Consider the following 15,923-nt stretch of genomic DNA (forward strand, 5'->3'; position numbering starts at 1 on the left):
TGCTTGATGGTATTGAAGGCACTGGATAAATTAAAAAACATAATCCTACCAGTGCTACCAGCTTTGTCCAGGTTAAAATGATCTTTGTAGAGCAGAATGATAATTGCATCCTTCCCTCCAATCTTTGTTTGATAGGCAAACTGCAGTGAGTCCAGGTGGTCTACCACAAGAGGACTCATGTAGTCCAGGAATTCTCAAAGGTCTTCATGATGCAAGATGTGCGTGCCACTGGTCTGTAGTCATTTGGTGAAGGATGTGTCAACCTTCTTTCAAACAGGAAAAATGGTGGATGTTTTCCACAGCAGCGACACTTTTTACAGCCTTAATGACAGACTGAACAGTTGACAGATTATACCAAAAAGCAGATCTGCACAGAACTCAAAGACTGACTGCATCTGGGCCAGCAGTTTTCCCGGTGTTTAGCTTCCACATTTGTCTTCTCACTTCTCACATGACGATGGACAGCCCATACTGATGGTCCGAGATGGACTCAGCACTGACGATTCCTGCTGAAGTGGAAGTAGTTGTTAATGGAGCAGAGGTGGTGTGGGGGGGAGACTGGTCACTGGAAGAAGGTGGACGTGGGAGGGAAGATCTATCAAAACATTAGTTTAGAACATTAGCTTTGTCTACCTTCCCTTCTAACACCTGGGCCCTGGATTGCTCAAGTCCAGTAATTATGGCCAGTCGATGTAAATTCTGTATCAGGCATTTAGCACCCACTCTTGAAAAGCTTTTGTCAATGATAATAAAGGATTTTTATTAATCAGAACTAATTAGCATCCTCACTCAGACAACAGAACTCCATTTCACAGCACTCAGTGAAAAAACAGAAGCTTTAACAGTGAAGATTTTAGGCTTTTATTGATGTACAGTATATACTGCATTTCTGGTTACATCTCCTATTTCACAAATAATTTTAGCTGACATTAAACAGTAAACTTAGTTATACTAAATTATATTATGTTATTATACTTTTATTGTAACGTATAGTTTGTACAATATTTATTGAACAGTAATATCACATACTATTTACACATTGTATATGTTATTAAATGATGTTGTTAAATATTAAATTAAAAAACCTTTGCATATCTCAATTGTTGTAAGTTGACTAAGATAAAGGCATCAGCCAGATATTAAGTAATAATAAATGCTACTAACATAAAGTCATGCATTAATCCATTTCCACACTGACACTGTCAGTAGACTCGATGAGGCACCAATTACAGCAGGGGTCATTAAACAGATTTCACCCACAGCCAAATTCTTTCAGAACAAAGTCTTTGAGGTGGACTGAGGACCAGGGTAGAGATCACTAGATGGGGTTGCAGCGGTGCCTCAGATTCCCACAGGGCACACTGGGACTTGGAATTTGCAGTCTTGGCCCTGTTAGGTTCCGTGGGTGCTGCCAGGGGTTGCTGTGTGTACTGAAGAGCCCTATTTTGTTTGGCTTCTGCCTCACCTGGAAGTGCTTCCTAACCATGCTAACAAACCACCGGAAGTACTCCCAGGTGAAAAACAAAAGAAGCCCGTTGCCTTCATTTAGGGAGTGAGAGTTGGAAGGTGGAGGACAATGCTTGCTGTGAGGAGTGGAGGATGCAGAGACAAGAAAAACAGAGCGGGGAAGAGACAAAGAGTTGCTGTGCGCTGGCTGTATCGTGCTTGTGCTACACTGGTGGGAAACATAGAGGAAGCGTTTCCCACAAATAAAAACTCTTTGGTGCTTTCATACCGATGTCTGAGCCTATCTGTGTTGTGCTTGGGGAGCTGGAGCACCCCCTACTGGCCACAATGTATACATATAATATCCATAACTGCTGTGAAATGAAGCTGAATTCTCTTACTAAACATATAATACAGACTCAAAATGAAAATAAAAATCACCAGCAAGCACTGATACAGGAACACTGAGAATCTGCTGAAAATAGTTTAAAATGGCAAAAGCTGGAGTTTTTCATTCTTTCCTGCAGAACTGACATATGGACCAGCGTCAGTGTGAATTGGGAGGCTATGGTCTTATGCTATACTGAATTAATGCAGCGCAAGTGAAATAAGTGAAGGTTTTCAAAAATCTATTTGTTTAAATCTGCCACAGTTCAGCAGAGAGGATGACACTGATATCTGCTCCCATAGGACACTGGGCCTATCAAATCAACCTAATATGCTTGGGATGTGGGGATACAACCACGAGAAAACTACTCAGTTTGTCATTTTATGGACCTGGAATAACAGCATTGGTCTTGTCCAGGCCCTTGCCATTAAAGTGGTATCAGTGCTCCAACTTGTCCAACTAGGTTATCACACTCTACTATATATCTGCCTAAATCCATTTTTAAAAGAAAATTCAAAGAGTATTTGTTATTCACATTAAAAGACAAACATTAAAATTAAACAACTACTTTTTTTTTAAAGTTTAGCATTAAAAGGAGTGTTTGGTTGGTTAATTAAATAAAATAAAATAGTTGTCCAAGTACATACATATGACCACAAGTTTAAGTAAACCAGGGTTAAAGTGTGTCACACACGCATGATTAGGCGGCAGCCAAAAGGATCAATGGTGCGCGAAAACTCACTGGACAGGGATATAAGACAGAATACTAACGCTTCTCTCCTTTTTTAATCACAAAGATCGAAGAACAGATGAATCCAGATATGTGAAGTCTCCACTAAAAAACAAGCACAAGCAAGGAAGACCTTCTGCATTCCAGATGTCCCCATGTGACGACTTCAACCCAGTCGCACTCTGATGACATCATCTCCGTCCCATCCCGTCTATGCCATCTCACCTCTACACCAATTTCCGGTCCATCCACCATAAAAACCAGCTGCCTTTCCAGTATGATTGCCGAATGTATATGCTAATTCTTACACTCTGTACATGAAGAAGCAAATATTCTGGTTCACCTACAGTATATGGGGACAGTTCCCCCAACCCTTAATCTGTCTCTTTGGTCTCTTTTTCACAAGTGTTAGACTGTGTGTGATTCAGAAAGTATATAGCCTTGATTATTAGTAAAGGCAAAAAGCTGCTCTAAAAGAATATTGCATTTAATTAACCCTTGCGACCGGCAGACAGACCATACCAAGGCAGCACAAAATTGGTTGGATACCAACCTAGTAGTCATGTTTAATAAGCAAACTGAGCAAAGAAGGAAAAAAGACTATACTGTGGCACAACAGAAAATTAGCCCATCAAAGTTATCTCTTTCTCAGATCACGTACGGGAACATGCAAGAGCCAAGAGTGAACAAGACACCACCTTTCTGGGCTGCCTGGTTTTGTGCCGCCCTGACTGAAAGGGGCCGGGCCTACTCTGGGTGTCACGGCTGGGCTTGGTTGACCTCACTGGGCATCTTCTAGGGGCTGTGGGTGAAACAGAAGATACTGTTAGCAACAGTGCCCCCTCTTGTCCTAGAGTGGTATCGCTTATGTCAGTCAAACCAGGACGATGACCCCCACCCACCCACTACCCCGGTCACACATCTGTGACACTCTTTAAGGCTATTTTAATAGTCATAGCCATACTCATTCTCAGCATGGTTTAATCCAAGTAATGGTGAACCAATCCTGGCAGGAGCATCAGAGAGCCCAATCAAATTGGGTCAAATTTACAATTACCAGTCAACCTAATGTACACATCATTCAGGATATGGAAGGAAAACCCACATAAAAACAATGAGAAACTGAGTTATTTCAGCAGCAAAACACATGGCTAAAGAGTAGGTGGATGGTTAACACCCAGTGTAATTAAAATAACACAATGTACTTATTTTTCATTATTTTAAAACTGAAAAGGTCAGTAACTTGTCACTACTGACATGGAATATTTTAATCATATTAAACTTCTTCAACTTCATCTTTTCCCACTTCTATGTGGTGTCAATGTAGCTGATCAACCTCCATACAGCTTGATCCTCCACCTCCACAATTAAATCCTTTTTCTTCCAATCTTCTTTTACTTTATTCATCCATCTCTGCTTTGGCCTCCCTCATTTTGTCTTCCGCTGTTCCACTCTTTTTAGAAGCTCTCTCTGCAGGCTAACTTCTGAATCCTGATCATTAAACCTCAAATACTGTCTTCTTCCTATTTACAATATCTTCAAACCTCTATCTTTCAAAGCCCTTATTATATTCGATTAAATCAATTATTATAATCTTATTCAACAATTTAAAGATTCTATATATTGATTTGCTGCAAAAATTGAGAGACTAAGAACAAATAAATCATTTGAGTCAAAAACATTAACCTAGTTTCAAGAAAGGAATTATTTCATATACAGACCTTATGTTTCTCATTTTCACTGGTCATTACAAACCAGATAAATGCCAAAGATCAGACAGCATACTGACCCTGATCATTTTGTACTGTAAAAAAGTAGGTGGTGCCAATTACAGGCAAGATTATTCAACTTGTAATGTAAAGTAACAAAAATTCTGTTTATCAGTAAAAATAATTAAACTACAAAAAGCTGTTTTTCAGGACATACTGTATTTAACCGGAACGACTATAATAAACATTGCCCTAAAATACTGAAGATTGTTCATGTACACAAGTACTTTTATTTAAAATTTAATTTAACACTCAAACAGTTTCATTTTAATGGAAATTTCAAGTTTTTTTGGTATATATTTTTTTACTTTTACTTGTCATAAGAAACATTTGGTATTGATACTCATCAAGCACCTTGTTATGGTGTGCTCCCCTAAAGTGACTATTGAAAGAGCAACTTCTAAAAATGCGAATTATTTGTAGTGATTATAATGGGTTTAGGAATGAATGAGTATTTGATATCTTTTTCACACTTCCTGTGAAATTAATTAAACAATATAGCTCTAATCTTTCTAACATGAGCATTGAAGTAGTTTTATTTTTTCAGGTTTATAAAGAAGCAACAGACTTTTATCATTCTGCATTTAGATATGTACCTTCATTGACGGTGACCTGGCAGAAGATATCTGGAGTATCTTTTGCTGCTTCAATAATTTGTTGTCCATAACGACAAACTCTGCTTAACATTCTTCCATTCTCAGCTCTAAATAAGAGCTTTTCATTCTCAGAGGAGACACTGAATTCACAAAATACATCTGGTTCAGGTTTAGCGGCTTCAATAAAGTCAATATCACCTCTTCGAATTCTGCTGAGGTAAATTCCACGTTTATCTTGCAGAAAGATTGCACCATTTACTCTTGTGACTTTAAACTTGCACCACTCTTCATCGAAGATGTCGACTGCCTGAATCTGACCATCAGGTTTGCTGCACCAGAATAAGCCATTGTCTGTTGTAAAAATGACCCATTTATCTGTGTTGATGTATTCTTCCAAATTAGCAATGGTAGCACGTGGGGCTATAATTTAAACATAGAATTATATTCAGAATATTTTTTTCTGTGCATTACTTTTACAAAATTTTCTTTAATCTGTAACTAAATGCACCTAAGATGACAATTGCATTCTATTGAAATATGATTATTTAATTACTGTAATTACCAAATGAAAATTTCCAAGACTCAGGAAATTGCAAAATATTATTTGGGGGGTAGTGAATACATTAACTAAACACACTATACCTTGTCTGGCCACTAAACCAGCTCAGAGAGTCCAGCTTAAACCATTTATTGAGGTAATTAATCTCATTACTATTACTGTATACAAACCTAAACAAAACATTAAGTAATGCTACCACAAACAGCCTCATTATCTATGATAAGCAAAACTGACCCACTGTTTAAACTGTAGTTGTAAATTTTCCTTTAAAATATTAAACGTTTGTTACATTTGTTATCACTTGCTAGTGGGAAGATCAAGAGGCAGGACAACTCTTTAATCATAAAATTGATATGCATTGCAAACAAGTTTTGTCTGAGAGGTCAGGTCATTGCTATGCTAAATTAAAATTTGATAAACTGTGAACAACAGCTACACACTGAGGATTATTTATATTACCTGTTAATGTTTACACATTCTGATTTAAAAAATAACAAACCCAGGTTTACCTGTCAAAGTAACTGTGATCACTTGCTACAGAAGAGGGAAACCACTGAACCAGTGAGAGTGTATACTTCTACAGTAAAACCAAATAGGATTATTTTCTTAAAAATATAACTGAAATTAGGATCAATTTTGTTCTGAAAATAAGTGAAATTAGCAAAATGTGCATTGGACATTTTTTTAAAATTAGATGTTTTTATTGTTTTACCTTCACTGTTGACTGTTAACTTGCAGAAGATATCTGAAACATCTTTATCCGCTTTTATTGGGTGGCCGCCACAATGGTAAAACAAGCTCAGCATCCTGCTATTTTCAGCTTTGAAGAGTACCCTTTTGCCTTCGTATGAGACTTGAAATTCACAGGATGTGTCAGGTTCACGTTTAGTCGCTTGAATTCTTCCAATGCCATCACTTTGATTGAGGCTAAGGTATACACCCCTTTTGTCCTGAAGTAGTATCTTGCCATTGTCGGCCTTTGAAACCTTGAACTTGCACAATTCTTCATCGTGAGTGTCTACAGCCTGGAGCTTGTAAATGCCACCACTATGAGCCTTGCTGCACCAGAATGTACCTTCAATTGTTCTGAAAGTTACCCACTGGTCACTGTCAATGTATCTTTCCAGAGAAGTTTGACTGTTTGTGGAGTCTGAAAAAGAAGCAAATGCAGAAATTTATACTAAATATTTTAGCAATTTTAGTGGTATGTTTAGCAATTTTTAAAGGCACTGTTGTTCACTAGAACTAGTTATATTACTTATGAATAAGAATTAGCCTTGTGCGCACAAACATTTCAAAATGGTAAAAAGGTTAATTTCTGCCTTTTACCTGATGATACCTGGATAACATCTGGCATCTCACATCCCTGAACTGAACTTAACACATTTGAGAATGTTATGTCAGACTGTATTGGTTTACAAAAGCTTAATATGCCATCTTATTATATCACCTTTACAAACAATGCTGTTTGAGAACTTAACCCTCAGGTGTTCTTAATATTTCTGGACCCACTCACCATAAGCAGACTAAGGGACCACAATAATCTTCAGAGGCTACAATCATTCTTATTATCTTATTATAATCATTCTTATTCTCATTGTCATAATGACCAACTTAGTTTTTGCAAAGAAGTTATTTACGACACAATTCATGAAATTAACATACAAAGCTAGGGTAAATGTAATAAGTTATAAAACCTACTACAATATATTTGTGAAAGAAAAAGAGAGCTACAATAGATAATTATCAAATAGGAGGTCTTGTATTATAATATATTGATGGATTCAGGCCTTATCAGTGACATGTCTTGAATAAATCTTGTAAGTTTCGAGGTGTCAATATAAAGTGTTTATGTCCCTTCTCCCATATCTGTTCCCCTTATGTCATACATGGCTTACTTGCTTGTTGAAGAATATTTGAAACAATACACAAAAGCATGATACATTTGAGTCCTTTAATGTTTGACACGCAATATTCCCCAATTAGAGAAATGATTAAATTGTCTTTTTCTATCTCCTTTTTCCACACCTACAAGTATATCATATAGTATGAGATAATGAGACAATAGATGATCTATGATACCCGCTTAATTACTTTCATGAATTCCTTACCTGTACATTTAATTAAAACGCTATTCTGTTACTTCAAAATATATATTGTTTTAACCTCTAGCAAAGGCTTAGTCAGATCAGCAGATTTTTGCCTCTCTTATCCCAAACAATGGCGTGCGTCATTGCAAACTTTGAGAGAAAGCTAACATTTCCTATTTGACAAATAACATGTTTGAAAACTTGGAAAGAATCAGCTGTATTCAGATAAAACACTGAACTAAAGTCATATAAACAGAGTTAAAATTAATAAAGTAAAATTCATGGAAGATAAATGTTCATGAGCATAATAAAATTCACATATTGCTCAAGACTGTCAAAGATCCCTGACATTATCTTATACTGTATATGCGCTGTTACCTTAATAATGTATATGCAGCTCATTTGCCTTTGGCAGACTTAAGTCATATCAGCTATGGTCAACAGAAATTGTCGGATCTGGGGCACTGTTGTCATCTTGAAAGGAAGTGGAGGAGAGTTATCCTACTTGCATAAATAAGACACTTCAACTATGTGTCCCCGGGTTGGGAAGTATGAAATCTAAGAGAATGTGGAACTTCTGGATATAATTTATCATGGACATCCTTTCAATTACATAACCCTTCCCTTAAAACTATATAGACAGAAAGGAATCAGTCAGCCTTTACATCAAGGCTGTTAATTAAGTACTGTACTTTTATTGTATATTTTATTTATGTTGTATGATGATTTTTTTAAGACTGTATGTTTAACTTTTTCTCTTTTTTATGTATGGTATACTTTTCCTTTTAAATTATATATACAGAAATTAGTAGCCTTACATCTACAGCCTCATTTTAAACATAACAATCAAAATAAAATGTTTCAGTATAGCTTTTGCACGTCACAGTACAGAAACAGTCATAACTGGAAATGCAAAAATTTTGAGGTTTTAAGATTTAAGTACTGATTGTTACAATAACTCCCACATAAGTCTACTATAAAAATTTGACAAATATTTAAAAAAATAGAAAATTTAATGAGGGCACTCCATTCTTATATTCTTAAGTTTTATATGGTGTCCTTCACAGAACACAACTGCTTTATCTCTACAATGAGTGAGATACAGATACAGAGAATATATTATCTTAAATTATATGCAGATAACACTAAGTTGCATGTATTATTCAAACTTAATGACATTTCCCCAAATAAGTCTTAATTGCTCCAAAATGTTAAAAACCTGGATGACTAAAAACTACTTTTAACATTTATCCATCCATTATCCAACCCGCTATATCCTAACTACAGGGTCACGGGGGTCTGCTGGAGCCAATCCCAGCCAACACAAGGCGCAAGGCAGGAAACAAACCCCGGGCAGGGAGCCAGCCCACCGCAGGCCATTTAACATAGAATAACAAAATTAGCAAATGGAAAAAAAATCATTGACAGCAACACTAAACACAGCAATGCATGCTCTTTCTGTGAGGGCCTGAGTATTAGTTTTGGATGATTAAAATGAAAAGGTATCATTTTTGACATTTTTTTGTCCACATGCAGCACACACACACACATATAGCCGTGTTACTCAAAACCTTTTTTTTTTTTACAAAAAATGAAATACAGAAAAACTAAAGTATTGAAACTACTCCTCCCTTCAGGACCATTGCCACTCATGCCAATAGCTGCAGGGGCAGTTTCTGCCTAACAAATTCTTACTTGCATGCCAAGTAGCTGAGAGAGTGACAAGAAAAGAATCAGGGATCAACTAAAAGTTACAAAATTGCAATTTAGTTTCATACCTAATTTTTGATGTCAGGAAATAGCATCTAGCAACTATAAAGAAGATAAAGGCATTCTGAGGTCTGTCATGATAGTGACTAAAGTGACAAGATCGCGTGAATGATTGCTATAAGAGCTGTTGTATGCTGGTAATCTCATATTGATGGGAAAAGTCAAGCAACATTGAAGGGGATGAAACAATAACAGAAAGTGCTCTGTTGTAAGTTGCTTTGGATAAAAGTGTCTGCCAAGCAAATAAATGCAAATGTAAGGTGGTATAAAAGCAAAAGGTCTCAAGGTACAGTACATGCAGAAAAAACCAAGGTGATGGTTGGAGGCAAAGAATAAAAGGGGGTATGGAAGAGTCTGATGACTGAATGATGTGTAGTAAAGGTGTTCGGAGAAACTCCAATGCCTGTTTTGTTGGAAGTCATGGAGTAAAATATATAGTGGTGTGACGAATGATCTACAGGCATCAAGTGTGACCTTTTTTTTGTACATAGGCAATACATGGGGTGTATAATGAAGATGTGTACAGGACTTGTCCTGAATAGGGTGTGCATGTTGAGTAGCAATGGTGCTGCAGGCACAGGAATGACAGAGAGGGTGAGAGGTGTGAGGAAGAAATTTCTGCACCTGTCCCTCATTCTGACTTTTAAAGGAGTCTTACTGGCATTGAAGAGTAAACATTATGAAAAATGTGTGATGAGAATGATCTGATGAATGTGTCAAGAATCATAGAGTGACAGTAAGACAAACGTTAAGTTAAAAAAAACTTGTTTTGAATGGTGAATGGGATTGGTGTTGTGCTGAGGAGAAACAAATAAAGGTGGATTAGAACAAAAGGAAGAATGTGATAGGAGAAGAGGTGCACCAAAATAAAGGTAGAAGGGGATGACATCAAAAAAAGGATGCGGTCAGAGTTGGGTGTCAGATGATATAAAAAGAATGTGTCTCACACCAAACGATTTCCATGACCATAGACAGTGGAGGAAAAAGATTTGAGGCAGAACCAGCTTACCTAGGTAACCCCATAAAATGACTGTTAAACCAATGATGATGATGGTCAGACTTATCATGTAGGTTACTAGAATCTATCATTGGCAAAAGCATGTTAGTAATCTCAACTTCACTGGCATTTTCAGTGAAATGAGCAGAATAAAGACTTTGCAGTTTCGGAAATCATACTCTATCTAAAGACTAGCTGACCTGACGCGCTTCGCTGCACGCTTAACCGGCTAGTTTCGGCAGCGGATCGTGATTTTTCCAATTTAGATGTCCTGTCTTTTTCAGATTCTTTTAACTGCCTGGTTTCGGCAGCCATTCGTCCTTTTCCCAATCTAGAAATCCTGTCTTCTTTAGATTCGTTTAACCGCCTGATTTTGGCAGCGAATCGTTTTTTTTCTAACATAGAAGTCGTTTCTTGTTGAGATTCGTTTAATTGCCTGGTTTTGGCAACCAAGCTCTTTTTTTCCAACCTAGAAGACCTCTCTCGAGATCCGTTTAATGGCCTCATTGATTGCATGTCTTCCAAGGTAGTTTCAATACACATTTCTTGCATGGATTCCTCTCCCCTTTTATGAGTGACTGCGTAAGTACCGCGTGTACAAAACAGTAAATTAGTAAAGGAGAAAGAACTAAACACTAAGGAAAAAGAACGGCAAGATCGCGTCAGCTGCGCCACTCAGCTCGGAGCGAAATGAAGTGAATGAAATGACGTGAATGGGAGGGGAGATGATCACATGACTCCCCCACCCGCCTTAACTCTCAATTCCTCCACAAACACAGTCTCTTGGATCCCAACTCTCCTTTATATATATATATATATATATATATATATATATATATATATATATATATATATATATATAGATTACATTTTCATTAGTGTAACAAAATTCAATTTCAATTTTTCCAACTGACAGCTTAAGCAAAAAGTGACAGCTATTATAACTTTCATTAACCAATGCTGTTCACATATAGCAAGTACCTTTACTTCTGGATTTTTTGTATTTTTATTTAATTTGTTATAATATATATATATAATATATATTTTATAATTATTGTTATTGCAGCAACGCCACTTTCTGTTTGGCTGACACCACTTTGGTGACTATCTTTGCATGGCTATGGCCATATTATTTACAGGATTTTTGTTTACGTAAACCCTACATTAAAAAGTGTGGTCTTGATGCTGACATTCTCAACAGTTTTCAGCCCATCTCTCATATACCTTTTCTCTCTAAAGATTTTGAGCATGTTGGAGCCTCCTAACTCACCAGTTACTTAACTTGTAGTAAACTGATGGAACCCTTTCAGTCTGGTTTCACAGCACATCACAGCTGTGAAACCGCTCTACTTTGAGTAACTAATTATTTGCTTAAGGCAGCAGACTAGGGGCAAACCAGCATTTTAATTCAATTACACCTTAATGCAGAATTTGATACTGTCAAGCATAATATTCTACTGTTCAGACTGGAGGACACTTAGCACTACCCTACAGTGGTTTAAGTCCTATCTAAATGATAGACAAGAATTTGTTAGTTTTGGCAACAGCATGTCCAGGTCAGCACCAAACACACAAAGAGTCTCTCAAGGCAGTGTCCTTGGCCTTTTACTCTTCTGTATCTAAATGCTTTCCCTTGACCATATTATTTGTAGCTTTGGACTGGTTTATCATTTATAGGTGGAAGATACTCAGATTTATTTAGTGTTTAAAGTTAAAGTTCATCAGAGTTTGTTCAGCTCACAACCTGCCTCAGTGAAATGTAATGTAACTCTTTAAAATTAAACTGTAACAATACTGAAATCATGCTAATAAGTTGTTTAAGAAGAGGGTCTTCTTCTCAATCACCCTTGGTGATGATGTCATCAGGCCTTCTTCTTCTGCTAAGAATCTTTTTGCTTCCTTTCTTTCTTATGTTACCGAAAACCATCACACTAAAAACTTTCTTACATCCATCTTCATAACAAATCCTGTGTTAGTTCATTCCTCTTCTTTTTCAATTGTGAGAAAGTTGTTCATGCTCTTATTACATCCTGCATCAACTACTGTACCTCCCAACTGGCAGGTGCCCCTTCTAATCTGTTATTACAGCTCAAGTTGGTTCAGAGATCAAGATCTAAGAGTCTTTATGCAGATCCACAACAGCGAGCACACAGCACCCATCCTGCTCCAAATTAACTGGTTCACTGTGTCTTACAGGAGTATAAATTTCTGTCAATAACCTAAAAAGCTTTACATGGCCTTGCACCAGGCTACATCCACAATCTCCTCCATCATTAAGCTCCTGTCTGTCCACTAAGATCCACTGATTCTGGAAATCTCACTGTGTCCTAAACCAACCCGTATTCTACAGATGACAAAGTCTTCAGCTCCCAGATCTTGGAATAACCTCCCTTATTAATAAAATCAGCTGACTCAATGTATTCTTTTTAAAAACAGCTTCAGTCATTTGTTCAGGAAGGCATTTCACATACACTGACTTTCTGGCCCTTCCTTCAGTTTAACCTCTCTGACCAGACATCCAGGGAGATTTGTGTTTGTACCACAAATAATGTTATTTGTTCAGGTTTTTCTAGTATTACTAGGGGGCTTAGCTTGCCAACCCCTGGGCCTGCACTATGTGGTAGCCTCTTTGCGGTTCTACCGCTCACATATGGGGATGCGGATGTACAATTTAAACATATTGTTATTTTCATGGGAATTGTTACATATGCATAATAGATCTAACTATTGTACATTACAGCAAGTAATTAACCATATTAAAAAATAATAAAATGTAATAATTTGAAACTAAATTATGTTTCATGTTGCATTAAGAGTTATTTGTTGCGTAATACGATTTTGTTCTGTTTGGCTTTGAAATTAACACGTAAATACTTTTTAAACTTACATTTTTACTGTAAAACTTCAGTAAAAACAATTTTTTGAATAAAATTTTCGTCAATATCGCATTGAATTTTGATTCTGTGTTTGGACTTTCATCGTGACAATGTAATGTATTGTATTAACTGTGATTTCATTTCGTTTCTTTCTCTCTATTAAATAAAACTACTTTTTCGAATGTTTGGCTCTGAAATTTGTTAGTTGTCTTTGCAAAAACTATTCTAACAGGAAAATGTTCATGTTTTAATACAAATGGAATATCAAGATCTCCTTTTTTATCTAATGTTATCCCCTGAAGATGTACATCATTACCTTTCTTGGATACATCCTTCTTTCTACAGTAATTTGTGCGGAGGAAGACCGGACGGTGTTAACAGTTGTAGATATTCCTCGGGATATTGTAAGCTGATGTTTATATCTTCCGTACGATCACCACCAACTGTTTCAGCATAGTTTATTGATATAGAATTTGCCTTGTAACCGATCAACATTTTTGATGTTAATCTGTTTGACTTTATCGTTTCTCGGTGCTAGGATTGCCCGTGTACTCATTTTTATTGTTGACTAGCAGAATACCCGTGCTTCGCAGCGGAGAAGTAGTGTGTTAAAGAAGTTATGAAAAAGAAAAGGAAACATTTTAAAAATAATGTAAGATGATTGTTAATGTAATTGTTTTGTCATTGATATGAGTGTTGTCATATCTACAGTATATCTATCTATTATATATATATATCTCAAAATACCTGCGCTTGGCAGCAGAGAAGTAAATAGAAAAGGAAACATTTTAATAATAACGTAACATGATTGACAATGTAATTGTTTTGTTATTGTCATGAGTGTTGCTGGCATATGTATGTGTGTATATATATATATACACACAGACACACACACACATATATATAAACATATATATAAACATATATATAAACATCATATATATATATATATATATATATATATATATATATATATATATATATATATATATATATATATACATACATATACAAATATAGACATATCTATACTAATAAAAGGCAAAACCCTCACTGACTGACTGACTGACTGATCACTAATTCTCCAACTTCCCATGTAGAAGGCTGAAATTTGGCAGGCTCATTCCTTACAGCTTATTTACAAAAGTTGGGCAGGTTTCATTTCGAAATTCTACGTGTAATGGTCATAAATGGAAGCTATTTTTAAGCAACGATTACGTAGAAAACCAGGAAGAGCTCCAAAAGCGCTGAAGAAAACATGCATTATACAATTGAGAAGGCAGCGCAAAAATAAGAAGCGAGCGAGTGACACATACTGTACAAGCATATTCATGCCTGCACCTACTTCAGAAACAAAGCACGGTGTAAAACTAAAGTTTAAATTAAGTTCATAGACAGGCTGCGCTGGCGTTTGTCATGCCCCCGGCTAATCGGGATACAAGTTTAATGAGAGGATGCAGGGTATAAGCGACAGTTTTGATCACTTTCTAAATAAGTTCAAATTGCTGGTCAAAGGCTGTGCTTATGCAAATTCGAGACTGTGTTTGTGGGGATTGACAGTTAAAGGCGGGTGGAGGAGTGACGTCATCCTCTCCCTCCCATTCACCTCATTTCGCTCTGAGCTGAGCTCCGCGGCTAACACCATCTTCCGAAGTAACTTCGTTACACTGCCACCAAATACTCACAGAAAAATCCACAAGTTAATACACACGCTGTCTCTAGAGTTTCTCCACACTCTGAATCCTCCAGGCTCTACTTACAAAAGGTTACATTGACAATCGTGTTACGTTATTTTTAAAATGTTTCCTTATCTTCTCGATTCATTTTACCCTCGCACCCCCTTGGTTTGAGAAGAAGTATGAAAAAATATGAGATTAACACAGAAAAACAGATCACCAATTCAAGCTTTATGAATAATCGATTCGCCATCAATAATTGTTTTGGTAAAGCCATACTCAGTGTAATCCTCCTTCCATTTTATAATTTTTCCGCCACTAGCCATGATTAAATGAACGGTAAAAAAGTAAGAGCGAAGCGAGGGTGACTTATTCAGGCAGGCATATATATGACAGCAACACTCATGACAATGTCAATCATGTTACGTTATTATTAAAATGTTTCCTTTTCTTTTCATTACTTCTTTAACACACTACTTCTCCGCTGCGTAGGCGCGGGTATTTTGCTATCTATATATATCTCTATATATCTATATATATCTCTATATATATATCTATATCTATATATATATATATATGAATGACCTCTAAAGAGCTGAGACTTTTGATCATGGGAGCGAGTCTGCAAAATGGGGTCTCCTGCCCAGCGAAAGTCGAGCAGCCGGGCGCTACAAGATAGCTGTGCCGGCCTTTGAGACGCTGACTGCGCTTCTGCCTTAAGTCAAAGTGAGCACTTTTAATTTTTTCATCCTCCCCTGAGCTATAGCCCAGACAAGTGCAAACACGGGACCCCTTTTCTACACTGCTGCAAACTATTATAATATTAAGGCGATTCGCACTTTCTTTTGCACGTATACGATTATGAGGTCGTCAGCTCGGATTATGAAGGCACGCACAGGAGTGCAGGACTGACAGTGCCATCACAGCCGATTAATGGCGGGGGCGTCTCACCAGTCTACACAAGACCCACCGCGACTGTCCCCAAAAGGCGCTCATATCGTCAGCGAACACACCTCTCTAAACTAT

General features: G+C 36.9%; 1 protein-coding gene across 1 annotated transcript in view; it reads right to left on the reverse strand.

Annotated features, from left to right (window-relative positions):
* Positions 1–845: 845 nt before the first annotated feature.
* The window catches only part of LOC120539537, a 36,728-nt gene continuing 21,650 nt past the window's right edge, over positions 846–15,923 (reverse strand). Inside the window, exons 4-5 of the mRNA XM_039769691.1 lie at positions 6,201–6,638; positions 846–5,349 (exon numbers count right to left, since the gene is read on the reverse strand). Coding sequence (XP_039625625.1) covers positions 4,907–5,349; positions 6,201–6,638 — 881 coding nt within the window. The 3' untranslated portion in view covers positions 846–4,906. The remainder of the gene's footprint in view (positions 5,350–6,200; positions 6,639–15,923) is intronic.

The sequence above is a fragment of the Polypterus senegalus genome, chromosome 11, assembly GCF_016835505.1.
Source record: "Polypterus senegalus isolate Bchr_013 chromosome 11, ASM1683550v1, whole genome shotgun sequence".
NCBI lineage: Eukaryota > Metazoa > Chordata > Cladistia > Polypteriformes > Polypteridae > Polypterus > Polypterus senegalus.